The sequence below is a fragment of the Phyllostomus hastatus genome, unplaced genomic scaffold, assembly GCF_019186645.2.
Source record: "Phyllostomus hastatus isolate PE091 unplaced genomic scaffold, TTU_PhHast_1.1 phas_contig_1, whole genome shotgun sequence".
NCBI classification, from domain to species: Eukaryota; Metazoa; Chordata; class Mammalia; order Chiroptera; family Phyllostomidae; genus Phyllostomus; species Phyllostomus hastatus.
This window is the reverse complement of record NW_025333498.1, coordinates 10,392,401-10,415,234: the sequence shown is the minus strand read 5'-3', so window position 1 is coordinate 10,415,234 and position 22,834 is coordinate 10,392,401. Positions and strand designations below refer to the sequence as shown.

Sequence of the window (22,834 nt, the reverse complement as noted above, 5' to 3'; positions counted from 1 at the left end):
CTTAAACTTTGCACCAATTAACTTTGAGATAATTTCTTCAAATATAAGACTGTATTCTCTCAGTTGCAACAGATTTTCTATTGAGGTTGTAAAATTAGTGAACATATAGAACTTATGAGGTATTATCACAAAGCAAATTTATTTTATTTCTCACTTGATGTTTAAACTACATTCAATGGGAAAAACTTATCTTTTGTACCAGAACCAAATTTCAGGTAGTATCATGTCTTTTCTGATCATTCTTAGATAATAAAAAAATCACATGATCACATTAAGTTGCCAAAGTTTCAACTCAGACATTAGCGGGTCCAATCACATATCACACACATTGATCTTAAAGCAAAGAAAAACTTACTATCCAATACCAGGGGTGTTGCAGAGCCCAGAAACGGTGTCAGGACTGGGGCCTGGTTGATGTTGCTTTCATTTTTCTCCCCCTCCCCCAAATTGGCTACCTTGGCCTCCTGAGCTGGAGAAAGGAAAGCAGAGGGCTGAGAGGAGCAGCATGAAAGCTTGACCAGTACCATTATCACGTGTTTAGAGCTTGATAATGATAATTAGGGCTACAGAGGGCTGTAAGTCCTCTGTGAGCATATTCAGGGACTTTTTGCAAAGGAAAATAGCTAGAGACTTTCACTACCTAGGTATGAGCACATGAAACTCTGGTTCCTCGGCAATGTTCATTCACAGCCTATGGAAGTTTGTTGGTGCCTTTCCAGCTTCTGTCTGCTGAGGTACTATCCCCCTTTCCAGTATGGGTAGGGCATATTTGGTTCACAGAAAACACTGGTGATGCAAGGGTTCCATTCATTTCTTGAGGAAAGGCTGAAGTCTACATTGGTAGACTGTCACCATCTAACCCTTTATATTTCTCATCTAAGAACTAGACTCTATTCCCAAAACTCTGTTAATTTCAAGCTCCTCAACGGTTCTGGTGAAGTTTTCTTCCCTTGATTTGAGATGAAGAGAGAAACATTTCCCAATCCCAGAGAGCTCATTGAAGAAATCTGTCTGCCCTAGCTTTTGTGGCTCAGTTGGTTGCAGTGTCATCCCATGGACTGAAAGGTCATGGGTTTGATTCCCAATCAGGGGACATGCCTGGGCTGCGGGTTCCGTCCCCTGTTGAGGTATGTGAGAGAGGCAACTGATCGATATTTCTCTCCCATATAGATGTTTCTGTTTCTCCCCTCCCCCACCTGTCTTTCTCCCTTCCCCTCTCTAAGTATGTCCTCTGGTGCAGGTTAAGAAGGAAGGAAGGAAGGAAGGAAGGAAGGAAGGTAGGAAGGAAGGAAGGAAGGAATATTAATCAAGCTTCATCATCATAATTTTCAATGAATTAGTACCTACTACAGAGGAAAGATTCAATAAATACTGGTGGTATGCATAATCAAAATGTCTTTAGATTCTTTATGATATCCTGTAAATATCTTTTGACCAATTTTTAGAATGAGTTGAATAAGGCTACTAAACACCCAAACAGACCATTGTTTTCCCATTTAATTTAGTGTTAAGTCATCAAATTTTAGAAGGCTAATTTGGTAACTATATTGATGAAGTCCCAAGAATCAACCAAAATAGAAATCAATCTCACATATCCAGGAATACTTTAACTTGGATGAGAGACTAGTGTTCTTACAAAATGTCTTCTGTGTTATTTCTCCTTCTACTGTGTGCATTTTCCTATCTAACCCAGGCTGTTTATGATGAGTTATTTGAAAGGCTGTATGGAGAGAGTCTCATTTACTTACAGCTTTTGATAGTAACAGTGAAATAAATTCTCTTGGACATAATTCCAAGTTGCTTCTATTGAAGAAACTTAATAATTGTAAACTCATGCTTTAAAATAAAAGCACTTTAAGCAATCTGTCACAAAACACATTATTGATCTACAACATCCAGCCAGGATTGTGGGGAGTGATGCAATCTATATAAAGATTTGTATAACAGGATTTTTTTCATGCTGGGGATGAACTTATTTAAAACAAATTGTGGGTGCCCTATTATCTCTTCATCAAACTAACATCAAAACTATTATCTTATTATTGTTGAACTGACTTTATTTCATTAGATTTCTATTTGTTACTAGTATCTCCAGGTTTTCTTTAAATAGGGAACTTGCTCAGCATATTGTATACATGCCTAACCCAAGACAGAAAGGTGATGTGGGAACAAAGGACCCTTCTGAATGAATCTCATTCTGAATGAAAGCAGAATGATAAATTAAGATTATTGAGTGGGTCCTTGTATGGGTTCTCTTTTGACTTCCATAAAAGTTTCCCATTGAAAATTAAAGTTAGTGCAAAGCTTCTAAGATTAACTTACTACCAATTGTCTTGCAGAAGAATGGACCTAGGTTGCATTTTGAAGATGATATGAAAATAAAGTTTGAGCATCTGATTTGTGAAGGTTTTCATCATAAAACTTATATACAAAATCCCACCTGAAGAAATCTCTTAGAACATTTTTCCTTTACCCTACATTTCATAATTTTTTGGAAAGGCAAGAAAATATGGAAATTAAATATTATAATAAAAACCAAAGACTTCAGCTATAAATCTTTTTGCATGATTTCTGGGATTTCTATAGTTAACAGGGAAAAGTTATCTTAGCCAAAGAATGAATAACAGAAGAAGTAAACTCAGGATGAAAGAACAATTTTGACCACATAAAAAGTCTAAATCTAGGCATACTTTAATGGATAAAAACAAAGTAATAAAAACTCTTTGGGGAAAGAAATAAATTGCCATGAACCAAGTTTGCTGGATTAACTAAAATATCTTCTCTTGAGAACATTTTATTTTCCTAAAGGATTCTATGCCAAGGAAAAAACGAAGGCACGTATCCTAAGTGGCAGAATTCTCAACAAAAAGCATATAATAAAGGTTGTTCACTTTCAGCTATACAAATTAGGCAACTATATGAACTATTCAGAATACACCAGTTCCATTCCTTCATTCATTCATGCAGAAAATGGGATGGACTTGAGAGATATTTGAGAGAAACTCTATAGGCTATCATGATGGATTAATTGCAAATGGAAAGGTTATAAAAGAGTCAACATCAATTCACTATACAACAATTCACTCCCTTGATGGAATTGGTCAATTATAAGTTTTTGTCATTAATTAAGCATAATCTCATGTCAAAATTGTTATGAGCAAGTAGTGTTTTTCCATAATATACACATTTAAAGAAGTGTTCTATGAGCTCTCCATATAGTTTAGAAGCACACATATGAACCAACAGGAATAAGAATTATTGCAGTAAACACTGAATTCTAAACACTTTCTTTACATATATTGATACATTTAATCTCACAAAAGCTCTTGAGATAGGCACTGTTTTTATGATCCTTGCTTTACAAATGAGTAAACCGAGACAGAGAGAATAAAAGACTTGCTCAAGTTTACAGAGCTAGTAAGCAACGAAACCAGGATTGAACACGATAGTCTAGTTCCAGAGTTGTAGATCCTAACTCAGCACCATGCGGGGTATAATTTAATACCTGTGGTGTTTCTTGCCTTTTCTTCTTATGAGTTCATGACTTATCTTTGAAATTAAATCTGTTAGTAAATGATAGCCTTCCCCCTTCTACTGAGGCAGAGCCGGAGAGTAAAAATATACGTATGTGTGAAAATACATTATTCAATATCAGACACCAGCCAGTCTCAGCTAATTAATTACTAGGGTGCTCCTACTAGTCTAATATAATTAACCATTAAGTCAAGTGTTAGAGGATCACAGTAAAGTAGGTATTGAAGAGCCACACAAAATATAGACTTTCCAGGAGGAAAATAACTGGGTAACTTAACTGAACTACATATTGAGCACGTAATTCACAAATCTCACCAAAAAAATCCCCAGTATATTAAGCCATTTTGCCCCTGATGTTCACTCCTATAATAAACATTTTGTCAATGATAGCTATCCCTTAAAATTTTATGAATCATTATTTATTTTTTCTGAACCATTTTTAAATGGCAGAGAACTATTATAGTATTTGTTCAGAAGGGCACATGGTAGAATATATATGATAAACTAAGTTTATGAAAGTCACACTACCTTTTTGACGTTTTAGAAAGTGGATAGCTAGTGTGAAAATAGATGGATAAGTTTTGTTGCAGAAATGATTATCTGTTCAAAAAACATTTACTTACATTCACATTGTCTTAGTAAAGAGAACTGCTAAGAAAGCCATTTTAACAAACATTTGAAAACCTAAGAAGTCTGATGTAGCCATCAGCTCAATCTATTCTTGTTGGGCCAGGGCAGCCAAGGAATCTTTAGTTGTTATGAATGTGGTTCATACTCCAGTTGAGCAATCTGTAAAAGTGGGTTCCCTTTCTCTCACAGGACCAGATAGATTTCCAGCAAGTGGATTGAAATCTCCACATCTTTTTGGTCAAATTAGAGCTGTCACCATGCATGTGGTTTTACTTACAGATGTTTACTGACCAGGAAAACTTACACTTCTGAGAACAGGTTTTTGCTTCTGGAAAAAAAGTGTTACTTTTTTTAACACCATCTAGAGAAAATGCTGTGAAGAAATTGTGAAAAAAATAAATTTTACTTAGCATTTATAATTAGCTATGTTGGTAAGAATTATTGCGGTAAAATTATAAAATAAATATAGGTAATGTATTTGTTTACTGTTTAATATTTTCACTTTTGCTCCCGAACCCTTTTGTGATTAATGTACTCATCAAAAATGATCTTGAAATAATTCTTGTTGTTTTTTTTTTACTTTTTTTATTGTTGACACTATTACAGATATCTTTCACTTTCCCTCCTCTTTGCCCACCTCCAACCACCGCCCCCCCCGCCACCCACTCCCCTGGCCTTCACCACACTGTTCTCTGTGTACATGGGCTATGCATACATGTTCATGTCTACAGCAGCTTCAATACTCTCTCTTCCAGCAATTGGTCTTAAAACCATTTTCCTTGAGAGTAAGCTGGACTTAATGACTTACTTCTAATAAACAGAATATAGCAGAAGTGATAGCTAATTAATTACTAGGGTGTTCACTAGAAGTGATGGTGTTTGACTTCAGAGACTAAGTCATGAAAGGCAGCTTCTTCCTTTAGTACAGAGAATCCCAAACAAGATGGATACAAAGAGGCCCACTCCAAGACACACGGTAATTAAAATGACAAAGGTTAAAGATAAGGAGGGAATGTTAAAAACAGCAAGAGAAAAGAAGTTAATTACTACAGAGGAGTTCCCATAAGGCTCTTCTCAAAAGACACTTTGCAGGCTAGAAGGGATTGACAAAGAACTATTGAAAGTCATGAAAACCAGGCATCTACAGCCAAGATTGCTCTACTCAGCAAAGCTACCATTTAGAATCAAAGGGCAAATAATGAACTTCCCAGACAAGAAAAAAAACTAAAGGAGTTCATCATCACGAAATCAGAATTATACAAAATGTTAAAGGGACCTGTTTAAGAAAAAGAAGATGATCAAAAGTATGAATGATAAAATGTCAATAAATACATATCTACCAATAATTGAATCTAAAAAAAAAAACAAACTAAGCAAACAAGAGAACAGAGACAGAATCATGGATATGGAGAGTGTTTTGATGGTTGCCAAATGGGAAGGGGTTTGGGGGCGATGAGTGAAGAGGTGAATTCTTGTTCTTCTAATTCAACTTATTTTTTTCTTTACTTGGTTTGTTGCCTAAAAACAATTCAAGATACTAGTCTGGACATCTAGGGAGTTCAATTCTAGCTGATTTTGTCTAGAGTAGGCACTCTTAGAATCTATTAAGAGGCCTCTAAATCTCTTGAGATAGTATAAAGAAAATCAGTATTCTTTTCTTGTTTGTGTGTGTCCCACAAGTTATAATCATGCTCAATATAACCCTCCTTTTTGTAATTTAATGTAACTATAATAAGTAATTTCTGCCCTGGCTGATGTGACTCGGTCTGGCCTGTGAACCAAAGGGTCACCAGTTCAATTCCCTGTCAGGGCATATGCCTGGGTTGTAGGTCAGTCCACAGTTGGAGGCATGTGAGAGGCAGCTGACTGATGTATCTCTCACATATTAATGTTCCTCTCCCTCTCTTTCTCCCTCCCTTTCCTTTTCTCTAACAATAAATAAACAAAACCTTTAAAAAAAATAAGTAATTTCTATAACCCATAAGCATTTCGTCATTATTATATAGTGTAGGAGGACAATTTTGGGTAATTATTTCAGACACTCTCAGGAGTGCTTGAAGAACTACAGGTATCATGTTAGGCCAATTGTCAGGCTTTTGTTTTGTTAAGTGTGTTAATTTGAGCCAGAACTAAACTGAGTAACTGAGAGTATTCTAGAGGTAAAGTGGGAAAGAGAGGAAGAGAGATCTTGAGTTAAGAGGAATGGAAGACTAGAAGCTTTGGAGAAAGAACAAAGGTAAGTGTTGACAAATGAAGAGACTGACATTTTGTTCTGAGGTGTAATGTTAAGACAACGACGTTTCCTATGCCCTTTGCACGGGGCTCGTTATTAGGAGAGTGTGACAAGATCTTGAGCCTAGTGTGAGCAGTGTGGAGGACACAATGAAACTCTGATTACAAATTCCAGTTACACTTGCTAGAGGTGAGTAGCACCTGAAAGACAAAACCTTTTCAGAGTGCTATTCCCTACCTAATGCCCCAGACCTTTCCTCTTACTGTGCCCCCATGTTCGACAGTGCAATGCCCCATCCACTGCTCTCTTCCCTGTCACCACCTTCCCTACTCCCCAACTCTCCAATGTCATGCTTTTACCCCATAGTTTTCAGAGGCTACAAATCTCCTGTAAACTCTTGCAAGTGTTTCTTGTATTACAAAGTGAAATTAGAACAATGGATAAGGTTTGGAGTGTCAGAAAACATAGCAAGTACAGACATCAAGCATAAGGATTTGGGGGAATAAACCTTACATTTAGTTTTCCCATTAACCATTTAACAGTAGTTTATTTTTTAAACTATTTTGGCTGATAAAAATTGTACAACATAGTGGGTAATACCATTTCATTTATATGGACTCAGTTAAAATCCAATTTCCATAGCATAGTGTTGGGAACCGCCCTGACTGGTATCAGAAGCTGAAACCCTCACCTAGGCTAAGGCTAAGGGAACACCCTTGGAACTGTAAGCCAGCAAGGAGACAAAAGCTTATCTCCCTGGCAGGAATGCTGCTTCTGCTGCTTTATTCATGACTGAACCCCAAAAAGCTTGGTCAGTTAGCCAAAGACGGGTAAGATTCCCCACAGGGGGAATGACCTAAGACAGGCACAATCACTTTGGGAGCCCCCCCAAAAGAAGGACTTGGGGGGCTGCAGCAAAAGGGGGTGATGGACCCTCGCTCCTCGGCTTTGACATAGCCCGAGTTCTCAGCATCTGGGAAAAAACCTCCTTGTCTCCCAGTTGCCTTAGTTCCCTTGCTCCATCTAAGCCTGAAACAATGACAGGGTGGTGCAGCTCTGTCCTGAGAAGTGCGGATTCCCCGGGGGTGATCAGGCCTAAGAAAGAACATGTAAATTACTGTGAAACCTCCTTTGTTTAGAATGCTCTCAGTTGAATGAGAAGGGTCTTAGGAGGAAGTTATTTTGTTCCTCAGTCTTACAGCTCTTTGACCCCCCAACTCAATAGACTGGCAGAGTTCTTTGTTTTCTATGGTTCCTTACTTCCCCCTAATGAGTACTGTACTTTACCTGAATTATTATGCAGAATGAGCCCAATAAAAGCAGGTATGGACTGTAAATCAGCACGCTCCCCACTAGGGGGGGTGGCCATTTCGTCCCTACTTCCCCACAGAAACTAGTCTGTCTCTGTGCATGTGTGTTTTCTCGCGTGTTTCTCGTCGAGCCATCCACAGTGTTCCGTGGTCACTGCTGGCCGGTGACCCATGCGCAACAGCATAGAATCAATTCTCCTTTACTTGGCACTGACTGAGCTTTTACCTGACCCCAATCAGAAGCCACCAAAGATCTAACACTGAACATCAGTGAGTTCTAGTCTCAAAAAAAAAAAGCTACAGGTATTTGTTTTGCATATAGGAGGCCCCTGTAAATAGTTTTGGAATAACCTCAGTAATTCTCAACCTTTTGTCAGCATCCATAGTTAACATGCATAACACACTCCAATCAAATATTTCATTATATGCGGGGTCGGGGGCGCTGGTACAGATCTCCAAAGGGGAAAGTCAGAATCTCTATCACGCATGTGAAATTGGAAATGTATCCTGAATCTCCTCTCCAATCCCATTTCTATTTCAACAGATTTTGGATAGATCCCTGGTTAAAGCATTTTTTTTCCCATTTTGAGAATGCAAGGCAAAATGTACTCCCACTGTAATATGAATCAGATATTGATGCTTACTCTTAGAAAAGGCACTTTAATGAAGGTTTGGAAGATAGGTAGGATTTTGATGACTAGAGTAGAGGAGGGGACCCCAACAATTACATTCTATTAGGAGATAAGAACAGGATAAAGGAAGGAAGAAAGTTCACTGACTTTCCCAAGAGTAGAAGGTAAACATTTCAGGGTAGAAATGCATGACCCAAGGCAGACATCTAAGGAATACCATCAACAAGATACACCTGTTGTCTCCTGTGTACAGCTCTCCTGGGTGGCACTGGCTCAGATTCGTATCTGTGCTTCACCATTTGTTGATGAAATTTCCTGCTCTCCTGCTCCAGGTCTTGCTGCATTCATTTAAATGCACAAGTGTTCTATTTTGACCTGCCTCTGTGAATTACAGATAAACTATGTTGAACTTTTCAGAAATAAAGTAGTGTGGATGATGTTAATATGCTGCCAGGGTTGAAAACTATTGAGTTTGTCTTTACAATAAATGAATGAGCAAATGAATAAATAACATGGAAATACACACTCACAATTCAAGCTGTTACTAAAGTCCTTCTAAGGTTAAGTGACTTTGGTGAATATCACCTCTTAGGACTTTATAATTTTGATCTCCCAAATGTTCCGTTCTGTCAAATGCACAGTCCTGTTCTATCGTACTGATAACATAATGTAGAATGTTAGCTGAAGAGATTAAGTTGGAAATACAAACAATACAATAAATGTATAATATAATATATAATTTGACTGATAATTTAAAATATTATTTTACAACTACTAGAAATATTTAAATGGTCAACAATGTTTTGAACCATGACTGGAAAGAGAACAAGCTCTCGTGTTTATCTCTGAAAGCCTTGGTTTTTCCCTGGTAACTCATCCCTTCTGAAATCTAAAAAGTACACACATATTTTCTCAAAATGATGCTTAGAATTCATAGTCGTGGTAGTTTAGGAGTTATAACATAAATTGCATTATGTTTTATGTGAAGAGTTTTGATTGATTAAAAAGATAATGAGAAGGTATAATTACAATGTTTTATAAACAAATATTTATAAATATAACCTTTTAAAGTAATTCAGTGTGACATGGACATGTTTTTATTCTTTTCAAAAGGTAGCTTTTTATTTTCTGCTATCAATAGATGTAGAAGAGTGAGGAGAACTTTCAGGGACTAACAGAGAGTGCTGCCCAGTTACAGAAAGAATGTGCCCAGAACTTCTACAGGGATCTGTGAAATAAAAGGACAGAGAAATATCACAGTGGCATAATAGGTCTTTGAAGTAAAACTACTGCTATATAACAGGTTTGGGAGCGATGTTTAGGCTAACAATCATATTTATTATTCCTGAGCAGCTTATCTATCCAACCTCAAGGTGAGTTTTAAATTTTCACCTAAGAAAAGTAAGTGCCCTCAGAGTCAGATTTCGGGAATAGAGACTAAAGCCTTCCAGCCTTGTTTCCTGATGACTCCTGGGTTTCCCCCCAAAGAAGCACAGGAGGAGGATGAAGTAACATTCAGATGGAATTACACTTCATTGCTCTAATGGCAGCTTTTTCACACCCTGCAAAACCACCAGGAAGAATCAGGTTGATTCCTTTTGTGGAACTTTTCAAAAAGGACTAAAGGAACTATGGGAGGCAAATTCGGAAAGCATGAGAAAATAGTTTCTTGCAATTATTCCTAAAGCTGCCTTGTAACAGTGGGAAACTATAACTCACCCCACCATTCTTTTGACCTTGTTTCTGTAAAAACTGACTTGAACATGCAGCTTATAGATAAATATCATGTTAGTATAAGAATTCTAGGAACTAACTTCAAAAGATACAGACTCTGACCTTCAGTCATTCCAGCTCTGGGAGACTTGCTGACTTTCAACCATGGAGCCAGGATGACATGGATCCAGGATGACAAGAACCAGGATAATGAAAACCAGGATGATGCACACCAGACCATCGCTCGACCAGTTTCAAGGTCCTTATCAGAATGGACTGTGCTCGTCTGCATGAGGAGAACTTTTCAACTCCCTCCCTTGATTTCTTCGTTCTGTTCTCCTCTCCCTCCTTACAAAATCTGCCTGCATTGAGAGAAGGAGATGGGCTTTGGGACAAGAGTCCCCCATCCTCTCAGACTGTTGGCACCTGAATAAACCCTTTTCCTTCTCCCCAGCACCTGTCTCACAAGTCTGGCTTTCACTGTAGCAGGCAGCCAGACCTGCATTTGATTAAAACTTAGTTAGAAACTGAGTGGAAATAAGAGCGAATCAGTTATTTATACTATGTTATAGTGCTCAATTTTTAAACTGGCTTTTATGATCCTGTCAGTACTTTCTAAGAAAAATAGCTTAAGTAACTGAATTAATGTATTTAACATGCCTTAGGATTGCCTGAGACTTTGGCACAAAACAGAGAATCTTGCCTTATTTTTAAAGTCAGATTTTCCTATAATAAAAAATGTTTCTGAGCCCTGGCTGGTGTGACTCAGTGGACTGTGTGCCATCCTGTGAACTAAAGTGTCACTGGTTGGATTCCCAGTCAGGGCACATGCCTGGGTTGCAGGCCAGGTCCCCAGTAAGGGACGTGTGAGAGGCAACCACACATTATTGTTTCTCTCCCTCTCTTTCTCCCTCCCTTCCCCTCTTTCTAAAAATAAATAAATAAAATCTTTTAAAATATGTTTCTGTTTCAGTATACCTCTGAAACAGTCTTAAAAACTTACAATCACACTAAAAAACTCAAAGAATTTAAAATTATGAATTAATTTGCCTCATGTCATTCAGATAGTTTTTAGTCATTCATATTAAAAGAAAAATTAAGCTCTAGTATTTTTCTTCAAAGTGTTAATATAGTGATATTGTTTTAAAGTTAATTGAACAATCATATTATTTTTAATTTCTCTTCTGAAAGAACTACAAAAGCTGTGTGCCCTGTTGCTGAGTTGAAACTGTGAGCTCTTAACTAGTCTGGTTTTGTTCCCACTGTTTGTTCCCAAGGCCCACGCCCAGGTGTTGTTTACAGAAGTGCCAGAAACAAAAGCATATGCTCTAAATCATTAGATTCAAAAGTCTCATCTGTGTTGGGAACAAAGTTTCTTGGAAAATACTTAGTCAAACTCTATCTTTCCACCCACAACTCCAGAAGGTATATAGGTTTCTCCTTCACTGGACATGGACTGAGGTTTTCTCCAAGAGAAGCAATAAAGGTAAGAGGAGAACTCATATTCCTGGTGAGAGAGGTTTAACTTCTTACTGTTCCAGTGGCATTTTTGTTTATTACAACCTATGGAACCCAAAGAAAGACATGGAGAAAAAAGTTGGAAGACACAAGAAAGCTAAATACCTATGGTCTCGGACATAGGACCCTGGGTTTTGCTGGTCCTGTCACATTTTTAGTGTGAAAATGACTGAACCCAGGTCCAGCTGCCTCCTGCCATGATAGCCAAACTCATGAGACAAGTCCTGGGGAGAAGGAGAGTGGTTTATTCAAGTGCTGGTCACCTGAGAAGATGGGGACTCACATTCCAAAGCTCATCATCACAACTCAGTGCTGGCAGAGGTTTTTATAAGGAAGAAGGCAGAACAAAGAGAGCAAGGGAGGGGGTTGAAAAATTCTCTATGTGCAGACCAGCACAGTCCATTCTGATCAGGTAAGCGATGGTCCCGTGTGCACCATCCTGGTTTGTCATCCTGTCTTCACGTCATCCTGGCTTATGTCATCCTGGCTCCATGGTTGAAGGTCAGCAAATCTCCCCGAGCTGGGATGACCAAAGGTCTGAGTCTGTATCTTTTGAAGTTAGTCCCTAGGATTCTTACACAAGCATGCTGTTCATCTACAAGCTACATGTTAGTCAGAGCCAGCACTTACAGGAACACTGTCCAAAGAATGGTGAGGTGGGTTACAATTCCCCACTGTTACATAAAACGTGAAAGATTTTAGTAAAAACTCAGAGATTCAGAAGTAGAAGAGACCTTTATCATTTTCTCTTACCTGGAATTCTAAGAGGTGGTAGAATTTAAAAATTTCAACTCGTTTTATGAGGTTAGTGTAACCTCAATACCAAAACAAGACAAGGTCAGTATGAGAAACAAAAAAAGATAAATTAATTGCATGCATGAATATATGTATTTTAAAGCCAGCAAAAGTAATTTTGAAAAGTTAATGCATCATGATTAACTTGGGTTTATTTGAAGAATACAAGGTGATTTGACATTAGGAAATCTATTAATATAATTCACTGTATGAACCAATTAAAAAGAAAAATCATATAAATTATTTTAAAAGCTACAGAAAAGACATTTGACCAAACTAAATGTTTCATTTAAAATATATTTTCTTAACAAATTATTTATTGATGGGAATATAATTAACCTCATGAAGAAGAGATCAAAGAAATTGAGAAATATCACACTTAGTGCTGAAATGTTAAGCACCTCCCCTTTAAATTTAGAGGCAAGCTAAATGTCATCGCCAGTTCCATTTCAGAGTGTTCTGGGTAAACTTGCTAGTTAAATGGGCTCAGGGAAAACAGTTATAAAAGGTATTCATTTGGGAAAGAAAAAACAACTTTCATTATTTGCAGAAAATCACTATGCAAAAACACGTGTATTTCTACACACCAGCAAGAAATAGCCATTCACAAAAACAACAAAGAATATAAAATACTAAAGGAAAATCCAACAGGGTATATTCAAAATTTAAATATTAAGTGATTATATATAAAATAGTACAGGGTGGGGCCAATGTAGATTTACAGTTGTTGGTATGAAAAATAATTCAATAAATAATAAATAATAACATAAAAATAAACTCTGTTTCATGTACTCACAACTGTATACCTACTTTTGACCCACCTTGTATATGCTTACTATAATGGCTAACACATAATAATACTAATAAGATTTTTTATCATTATTTTTATTATTATTAAGAAAAAGTAAACTTTCTGAGAAACATGAAAAAGACCTATGAATGATAGAGTATATATGAAGAGGAAGATAATCTCATAAAGATGGCAATTCTTCCCAAGTTGATATCAAAGTAATTCAAACTAAAATACTAATTTTTTTATTGGGGTGACATTGGTGCATAGGGTTATAGAGGTTCCTGGAGCCCCGTTCTATGGCACATGATCTGTACTGTGTGCCCACCACCCAAAGTCAGATCATCTTCCTATGAACCAATGTCACCCCAATAAATTTAATTTAGAAAAATCCTAATTTTTTGAGTGGCACATATGAGCCACTTAAGCCAAAATCAGGTCTCAAAAAGTTCAAATGCATGGTATCATACTGAATATATTCTGTGACTCTAAGGCAATCATGGGGGGAATAAGTTACAAAAAGAAACTAGGAAACAGTTGTGTGCTGAAAATTTTAATGCCTACTGTAAAGTGTCAAATTTGCTCTAAGCTAGCTCTAGGTTTCCTTCCTGTTCTAAACAGCTGTGATTCATGCACAATGCAAATCTGGTAGCATCTCAGTTCCTCCTTTTCTCCTTTTCTGTTTTAAATCTTCTTTGAGCCTAGAATTTTAGGATTTGAGTTAGTATCAAATAAATCATAAAATTACTCAGTGCAGGAAGAGACATATCGCTTTCCATTCCAGGCTGACCACCCTGGCCCCGAACCCCCATCCCCAGATTCCATTCTTGGGCATAACTAGTTTTCTTAACTGTACATGATTTCTCTGGTTGTTAATTAGGAATCTATCACCCATTCATTACCATTATAGGCAGATGCACTTTTATTTTTTTCTTACTTCCTTGGGTGTCTTGCTCTTAAAGCTGCATCATATATCAGAGGTGAGTAGAGACTGGGCAAGGATTTGTGGGAATGTCTGCTCCTTCATTAAGGTAGATATTATTTATAGTCAGCTTTTTGAGGCGAAGAAAAGTGACATGATTTGCCTGACACTTTATAGGTAGAAATAGGAGAGTGACTCTTCTCACCATGTCCCTCCACCTGCCTCACTAAAAAGATATACACACACAGATTCTTTTAAAAAGATTTTTAAAAATTTATTTGAGGGAGAGAGACAGACTTGTTGTTCCACTTATTTATGCATTCATTGGCTGATTCTTACATGTGCCCTGACTAGGGATCAAATCCGCAGCCTTGGTGTATCAGGATGATACTCAAACTAACTGAGCCACCTGGTCAGGGCCACACATACCTCCTTAAAATTTCCTATCTGCTCGGGGCAAAGACTTAAGATGCTGAGGAATACTGAGTAGATTATGAAAGCATTTTCTTTAAATAAACAAGATTTAACCAAAATAGTAAACCATTTGGGGTGGAGAAAAGCATTTTTTATTTTTTGAAAAGGCCTCATGTCAAAATGGAATGTGTTTATATACAACATTCTTAGATGGATGTTTTCAGATCCTTAATAAAAGGTTGGTGAATGAAATTACTCTTTTAAAAACTCGTTGTTGTTGTTGTTGTTGTTGTTAGCGCCGATAACCCAGAAGCCTTGTTCTTTGGAGCCTAAGCAGCCACACCTACCACTGCTCTAGGATGAGTGGAATGTTTTTAGATTTGCTGAAATACAGCTTAAGGGCTAATGTGATGATAACCAAACATTCTGGATTCTGTTCAGAGCCTCAAAATTTAATTAATATTGCAAAGCTCTAAGCATCATATAACTTTCTTATTCTCATTTCAGAGCAATTATCATAAAATTTCACCTTCACTGCATTTAAGACTAAGTATATATACATATTTGCATGTAGCAGATCACATTTTTCATTTTTATTATAAAATATTCTATTCATACAAATGGAGTATATGTACATATATAAAACATATGTTAGGTAAAGCCATTTGTGTGTCTAGCATCCAACCTAAGAAATAAAATATTACTAATTTTTAAATAGATCCTCAACTTCCCCCTAGATTCTGAATATTTCCCCCTCATTCTTTAGTTTTATCCTGTATATTATAAAACCTATTGTTTAGATTACAAGTTTTTAAAATGTTCTAGAAATGGCATCTTGCTATATTTCAGCAGTTTGCATATTTTGTTCAGTATTGTTTGCGCCTTTTATCCCTGCTGATTCTCACAGCTAAAGTTCATGTATCCTAAAGGTAGTATGCTCTTCCATAATGTGAATGCACCACAGTTTATGAATTTGTTATACTATTTTTTCAGGTCTTTTGCACTCATAAACAATGCTGCTATGAACATTTGCTCATGTCTTCTGACACACATGAGCAAAAGTTTCTCTAGGGTGAAATTATTGGGAAACAAGGTATGTTCATCTTCAATTTTGCTGAGACACCAATTTGTTCTGCAAAATAATTATATAAATTTACACATACACAATTAATGTGTAAAAACACCAAAAGTCCTGGCATAATTTTGACTCTTGATTTCATAATCCACATCTAATCTGTTAACAAATCTTATCTGTTCTGCTTTCAAAATATATCCAGAATCCAATCTCTTTTTGTTATTACCTCCTCACGCACACTGGCTTAAGCCTCCATCTTTCTGGGTCCAGATTGGAGACACTTTGCTCTCTCCCTCCCCCACTACCACTTGGTTTAACCCCATTCCTTCTCCTGAGTCATGAGCAATATCCTCTGTTTTGGCTTTCTGGTTTTCATTTTTGCCTCCCAAAGAGAATATTTTCTATTCTGTAGCTAGAGAGATCCTTTAAAAACTTCAATTCAGATCACTTTATTTTCTTTTTCAAAATTCTACAGATTTGGTTACCTATCTGTCCTTGGCCAAAACCAATGGTGTGGCACCATGTATCACACTGCCTATGGTGTTGCCACTTGCTCAGAGCCACTGAGCTTCATTTGTGTCCTGTCATTTTGCATGTCAGACAAGCTTGACTTCCCAGATATTTTGCTGATTATTTCCTCTGCCTGGAAATGTATTTCCCACTCCTTACCCAGACCTCCCCATAGCACTTTCTAACTTCCTTCATGTACTTACTTAAATGACCACTTCCTCAGAAAAGCCTTTCCTGACTCCTTATTTAAAATTGCAATCCTAATCCTAACTTCCACTCCCTCTTTTATGAGGATAGGAATTACCGGCTCTTCTGTTTTTGCCATATTCCTAATCCCTAAAGCACATAATAGAAGGAATATAAATAATAATAACAGTAATGATAGCCACTCATGTAGTGCTACTATTCTAGGTACTTCTAAGCAGACTGCATAAATCAACTCATTTAATTCTCTCAAAAACCAATGTGGAGGAGGGACTTTCTATTCCAGCAATATAAAGTTTCTTTCCTTTCCATAAAAAACAAGTGTAAGGTTGAAAAATATGAACAAAAACAACTATTCCATCACAATGGAAATCAATCAGGGCAATACAACACTTTGAGAAGCATTTATTCATGAAAAATTGCTGGAGGTTCCAGTGAGAACAGCAGGAAGCTGTGGCCTTGCCGGGAGCCAGCTGCTCTGGGCTCCCTTCTGCCAGCCCTGGCTGGAGGACGGCTGAGAAACCAGCTTTGCTGCCGCAGGTGGTAGACTCACTTTGGAACAAGAAGGGAGGGCAATGACCCCTGGTTTCTCCTACATGAAGTGGGAAATTAAGTTGAGAAAAAGTGGGGAAAACCCACAGTTTTTGAAGCCCGGGGTTGTGGTCCCAATTTGCAGTAAGTAGTAGACCAGCAGGATTTAACAGAAGAATCCTGGCAATCAGAGGCCCCAGTGGGCTGAGATAGCCCTCTACACACCCCGGCTGCCTGGGAACCTGTGCATGCCTGGAAGGCACTCTGAAAGAGTCTTCCTGCACTAGCTGGATTTTGCAAAACAGTGGTAAAGGAAGTCGTTCTTATATTCTTGAGTTTCAAGGACATATTTTAAATTTTATTAAATGCAAAGTTTGCATTTTTAAACTTTTTAAATATCAAAGATAGTTTTCTAAGGTTTTTGTGTTATTTGGTAAAAAGGAAACACTACTACTGATTAACTTTACTATTATCTACTGTTAAATATGCATTTAAAATTTTCTAACTAATTAGATTTATGGGGCTGGGAAAATGTTAGTTACTAATTCAGATATAAAAGCATTATATCAGTATTTATTTTATTTTTTAATGGGAGAGGTGGAGGAATAATAAGATATCATGTAGGATTAATTAACTGCTTAATTAAGCAAATATTTGCTGAGTGTCTCTTACATGCCTAGCACTGTGCTAACTGCTGAGGATACACTGGACAACACAGTCGACCACAGGTGCCAAACACAAGGCCCTCAGGCCGAATCCGGCCTTCCACCTTGTTTTATCCGGCCTCACACCCTGCCACACCAAGCTCCTTGCCCTTAGTTAAGGAGCAGTTACACTGAGTAGTTACACAGTCCTAAAATTACATTCGCCCTTTGAAAGCAACTGCAAGGCTGACGTGGCCCCTGGAGAGAATGAGTTTGACACCCCTACAGAGTAGACCATGTCCAACTTTTATGGGTCACACATTCCTCCATGGAAGACATGATAAATAAGGAAAGGAATCAGCAAATATCATTGATTATTGATTAGTGGTATCACTTTGAAGTGACTAAACTGCGCTCTAATAGGGAAAAAGAGGACAGAAGACACACTTCACTTTCAGTGGCCAAGGGAGGTTTCTTTTGGGGGCTGTGCAGCATGGGGCTTTAGGGAGTTGTATTCAGAAAGAAAGAATGGATTCTGGCTCTTTCATTTACTGATTGTGAGATTTGGGGCAAGTCACAAAACTGTCCTCTACTTTGATTTCCTTATCAGTAGAATGGGAATAGTAATAGTATATAACTTGTAAGATCCATGTGAGAATTAAGTGAAATGAGTACTATATTTTTCAGACCATAAGACACACCTAGGTTTTAGAGGAGGAAAATAGGGAAAAAATTTTTGAAGCAAAAAATGTGGTAAAATATTTAATAACATAAATAACATAATATTTTACCAATGTAAATGTAAACAGAACTCAACAGCAGCATTAACAACCACTATTCCTCCCAAATTTGGCAGGGAGGGCATCTTGTAGTCCAAAAAATATGGTAATTAAATGCTGTGTTTTTCAAATTAAAACAGACCTGCCAGCGAAGAAAGAATCAGCTTTGCAGAGAGATCCAAGATAATTCCTGGCTGAAAAAGCAATCAGTGCAAAGAACCTGGGTCTTCTAAAAAGTCAGAAGTCCACTGTGCAGGGAGTATGGAGCATGGGCGTGACAGAGCTGCAGGAGGGAGTGTGAGAAGGCAGGGGCCGGATCTGGAATTTGAAAGCTAGTTTCCTGCATGAAAGTTAATGATGGATACTAACTCACATGCCCTGTAAATGAAAGAATAATTTACTTGAATCAGAAAATATGTCAAAAATAACTAGAGCTAGCTTCACATTTGTTTTCCCTGGTCATAAATTACAGATACCTTATCCAACTCATGAAACTGTCAGCCAAGAAAGTAACTTAGCCAAATTGAAAGAAGAAAGAAACAAAAACAAAAAACCCAGGCACCCAAATCTCTGACACTAGGTGTCAACATTCCTAAGGCCCACGGCAACACAAAAGCCACCTGCAAAGCCTAAAACGCAGGCTCAAAAGTACCTCTGGAAATGAACAGGGGATTAACATGCCAGGTAAAGCCTGTCACCAGTTTATTGTCACAGCCTTTCTATGCCCTTCACCAACATCCACTGAGGCATACTTCTGTGGCCCATGAGGCAGAAGCAGGGCAGAATCTCCTTTTAAGAGATAAAACCATAATCCAAGGGCAGCTAAATTCCAAATTCTACCCAGGGCTTGAATATTTTCTAAAAGAATAAATCTAGGAGGAAAAAGTCCAGAATCTCAGAGGTGCTAAGGCAGAGAAAGGGACGGCAGTGAGACTTCATAAACAGTTCTACCTTGTGCGGCCAGCTCTTTCCACCTCTCCTTGTTCTGCTGGATGATGTCCACCAGGTTGTTCTTGAAGCTCTTCAGGTCCACACTTGCAAGGGAGTAGTCTGGGGAGTAGGTTCCGTCATTCACGGTGCCTTTCACATTCGATCGTCTAAACAAATCAGCAGTGTAAACCCATAAAGGTACTAGAGCTAACAGTAACAACCAAACCAACCAGAAAATATCAAGGTCATGATAGGGGGTGAGACAGCAAAGCCTGAAACACTTTATAAAACCAACTGGGAAAGCCAGATGGCAGATGCTCAGGCTTCGTTTCAAGCACATGTCAGTTCTACTCACCTGCATTCTTTCCTTGCTTCATGGAGAGCCAGGGACTCTGTCAGGGGTGCCCTGCATTTGTCAGAGACTCTCAGAGCAGCCGGTGGGGATGCTCATTTTTAGAGGGTGGAGGGGCCTTAGGAGGGCAACAGAACCTTGGGGTGACCTCACTTACTAGTGAGTCCATTAACAAATATCACCAAAGAGGCATCACACTTCTGGAGCCCAAAGTGGGCAATGGCTCTTGCTCCTTCCCCCACCATTCAACCTCCAGGCTGACCTATATCTTTCTCAGGTAGAACATTTCCTCAGTTTCCTCATTAGGGCAACATTTAGGGTGCCTGTCGGTGTACTACTAGGAAGAGTTATATGTTTACATGGATAAGAGTTTAGCATGATTTTTCTGCAATTGGAAGTTTTGGTAATATCCCTTAGCAAATGTATTGATGAAATATCAAGCTTAAAATAATGTAAGTTGCATATATGATGGACATGTTATATATGTTCATTGTATTCATATCATTTAAAAGGCTAACTTTGATAAAGGCATCTTTCTAGATATACAAATGGTTGTGATTGATTTGTTTGTAAGCAAAATAACACAACCAGATATGTTACTATGTCCAGGATACAATGCCTACATCTTCAATAAAAATTCAAATAACTTTATTCTCCTTGGTAGTGAATACTATCTGGCACACTCTTTAATACTTTGAGATTTTCGTAACAGAAATCGTTTATTTCAAAGCATATGCAATATAATACATGGCCACTAGGTGGCAATACGATCTAAAAATTCTTAAATTTTCTGCCTAGATGTAAGAAATAATAAAGATAAGCATAAATGAAAGTTTATGAAACATCACAAAGATAAAAAATAAAGCAAAAAATAAAATATCAAACCTGCTTGCTCCATAAGAATTTTTGGTTTTTGAGTCTTCCTCTATAAGAGGAATAATAATTTTCTCTGTTGAGTCCGTCAGGAGAGAAAATGTTGGCTCTACTATGAAATCAATAAAACCTACAAGAGCAAAAAAAGATAAATTCAAATGTTACAATTTACTAAAGTCTAAAAATAGTAATAACGAAGAGTCCGTGATGTTCCTGATAGCAAGCATCAACTATATGGGTTTATTCACGCCTTGCAATGATTTTTATCCAAGACAGTCTACAGGGATGTTCTAACAGCTGCATAAAATATTCTCTCAAGTAGTGCAAGTGACTCAATTTAAGCTTGCTAACTCAAGTGTATTACCTTTCCTACTTACTGTTCAGCATCACACTATTTCCTGTTAACAATAAATTCATATCTTATCAGATTAATATATTTGGCTTTCTCAATGAAAGGGATCATCACCCTTTCTGAAAGGTCTTCACTTGATTGTTGAATTTTATTACTGACCAACCAGAAATAATATTTAAGCTTCAAAGAAAATGAAATTGAAATTTTTTCTCAGGTAATAGGAAACCAACCACTTTTTCTCCCCCTCTGATTAGTCAGAGCTTTCTGTCAGTATGTTAATATTCCATATTGCTGTTTGTTATTCTCTGGATATGAAGTGTTAGGTCACAGTGTGTGGGCATGTTCTGTCAAATCAGCAAAGAGAACACTACCATCTCTGGGAGATGGCGTTAATCTCACCGCTTGGAGATGTCAGAACGAATAAAGACTTTTACATTTATAGTACTCATCAAGACAGAAAATGACACACGAAGAGAATAGGGCACTTACCACCCAGTCTCTGGGTGGAGGAAAATGCAAACTATTCTAAGCATTGCATACATTCAACCCCTCAAGGTCCCAGGAGAGGTGATGCTGGCAGTCCAGTGCTTGTTGCCTGAAACATGCCTGGGACCAGTGGACTACCCTCTGAATACAGGAGAGTAACTAGAGGGAGGCTTTTAGGTAATAGTGTCTCGAGCAATACCCACACTTGAAGAGTAGCCCATCCACCAGATGTTCAGATACAATTAATTCACATTTCAGATAACTGGATTGGTCATAGAATACATTAAGGTACATTTTTAATTAAAAAAAACTTTAATAGTTTTGTATATTAATTGGTACCTTGAGGTCAAAGCAATGTTAATTGGCCACCCAGGCACCACTTAAATTTCTGGCTATGCTTTTAAATGCCTGGGATATAGGCTGTCTAATAAGAGATCATTTGTACTAACATAGCAGCAATTTTGATTACAACCACAAGTCTCAGAAATTTCTGCTTCTCCCAGGTTGCCTGAGGAGGTCCTTAGTCTGCCACACTATCGCCTGCACATAAATACCTGTGTTATGGTGTTTAGAAAACCAGCTGTTAGAAATTGGGTGGGAAGGGGGAAAGGTCAGAGCAAGAAGCTTTCTTACAGCTGACTCCATTGATAGGAGGGGAGCTGCAACAGCTACAGAGGTAAGGCAGCCATCTAATACTGGTGGAGTAATGAAGGTGCTGGCCCAGGGAATGACTACTACAAATATTTGAACTGTGCAGCATAGCGGTAATACATTTTAATAATGGGCTGCACTTGAAGTATCCAACACAAATACAAATAAAAAGAATTAATATGGTGGGAAGTGGTATCATTTTACAGATTTCTTATTGTTGGCTTATCTATTCATATCATAAGAATTTTTTCCAAAAGGATATGAGTTAGCATGTTAAACATATTATACAAACTCAGTGATAACAGAACTAAAATATTAATATTTTTATTTAATTGTTCTATATTCAAAAGATTAAATTACAGAAAATAATAATCAGCCACAAAAATGGCAAAAAATGCTCTCTCTTCCACAAGATTAAAATCATCTTTTTTTGTGAAAGGATTATGAACAGAATAATAATTTAACTTACTCATGCTGCTTTATTGAACTCATTTTGGGAGAATGTTTTAATAAAGTCTACGATTTACATATAGATGTGTCTAAAGAACAAATTTATCATGACTATGGAATGAGGTTCTTAGGGAAGTCACCAGTTTGAACAGCACAGTGTATCCATTTGAAAACTGACAAGCACATACTCGCTTTCTGTGACCACCCATCTCCCACCTACCTATTTGTGACTGGGCCACCATCGTCGACTTCCGGTCACAGAGTGGGGAAAATGGAAGCCCTAACTCAGCTTCTTTATCTCCCTGCAAAAAGGAGAGCTCGTTAGTATACAGACTTGATTTGGAGAAGCTGAGATAACAAACAGCCTAGATACACAGCCAAAAGCCACAACTTTCATTTCTTAACTGGCACTGTGTATTTATTTATTTTGATAACACCAAAAGCTGTAGTCTAAGTTTATATAATTCTATTCAGATGGTCTGCTTTGGGAACATACTCCAAAGGAA

General features: G+C 37.6%; 1 protein-coding gene across 3 annotated transcripts in view; it reads right to left on the bottom strand.

Annotated features, from left to right (window-relative positions):
• The window catches only part of PDE1A (phosphodiesterase 1A), a 292,632-nt gene that overhangs the window by 5,948 nt on the left and 263,850 nt on the right, over nt 1-22,834 (bottom strand). For all 3 annotated transcript variants that reach the window (XM_045823309.1, XM_045823222.1, XM_045823381.1), the window contains 3 exons: nt 22,549-22,630; nt 20,402-20,519; nt 19,186-19,331 (listed from right to left, as the gene is read on the bottom strand). In XM_045823309.1, the coding sequence (XP_045679265.1) occupies nt 19,186-19,331; nt 20,402-20,519; nt 22,549-22,630 (346 nt within the window). The remainder of the gene's footprint in view (nt 1-19,185; nt 19,332-20,401; nt 20,520-22,548; nt 22,631-22,834) is intronic.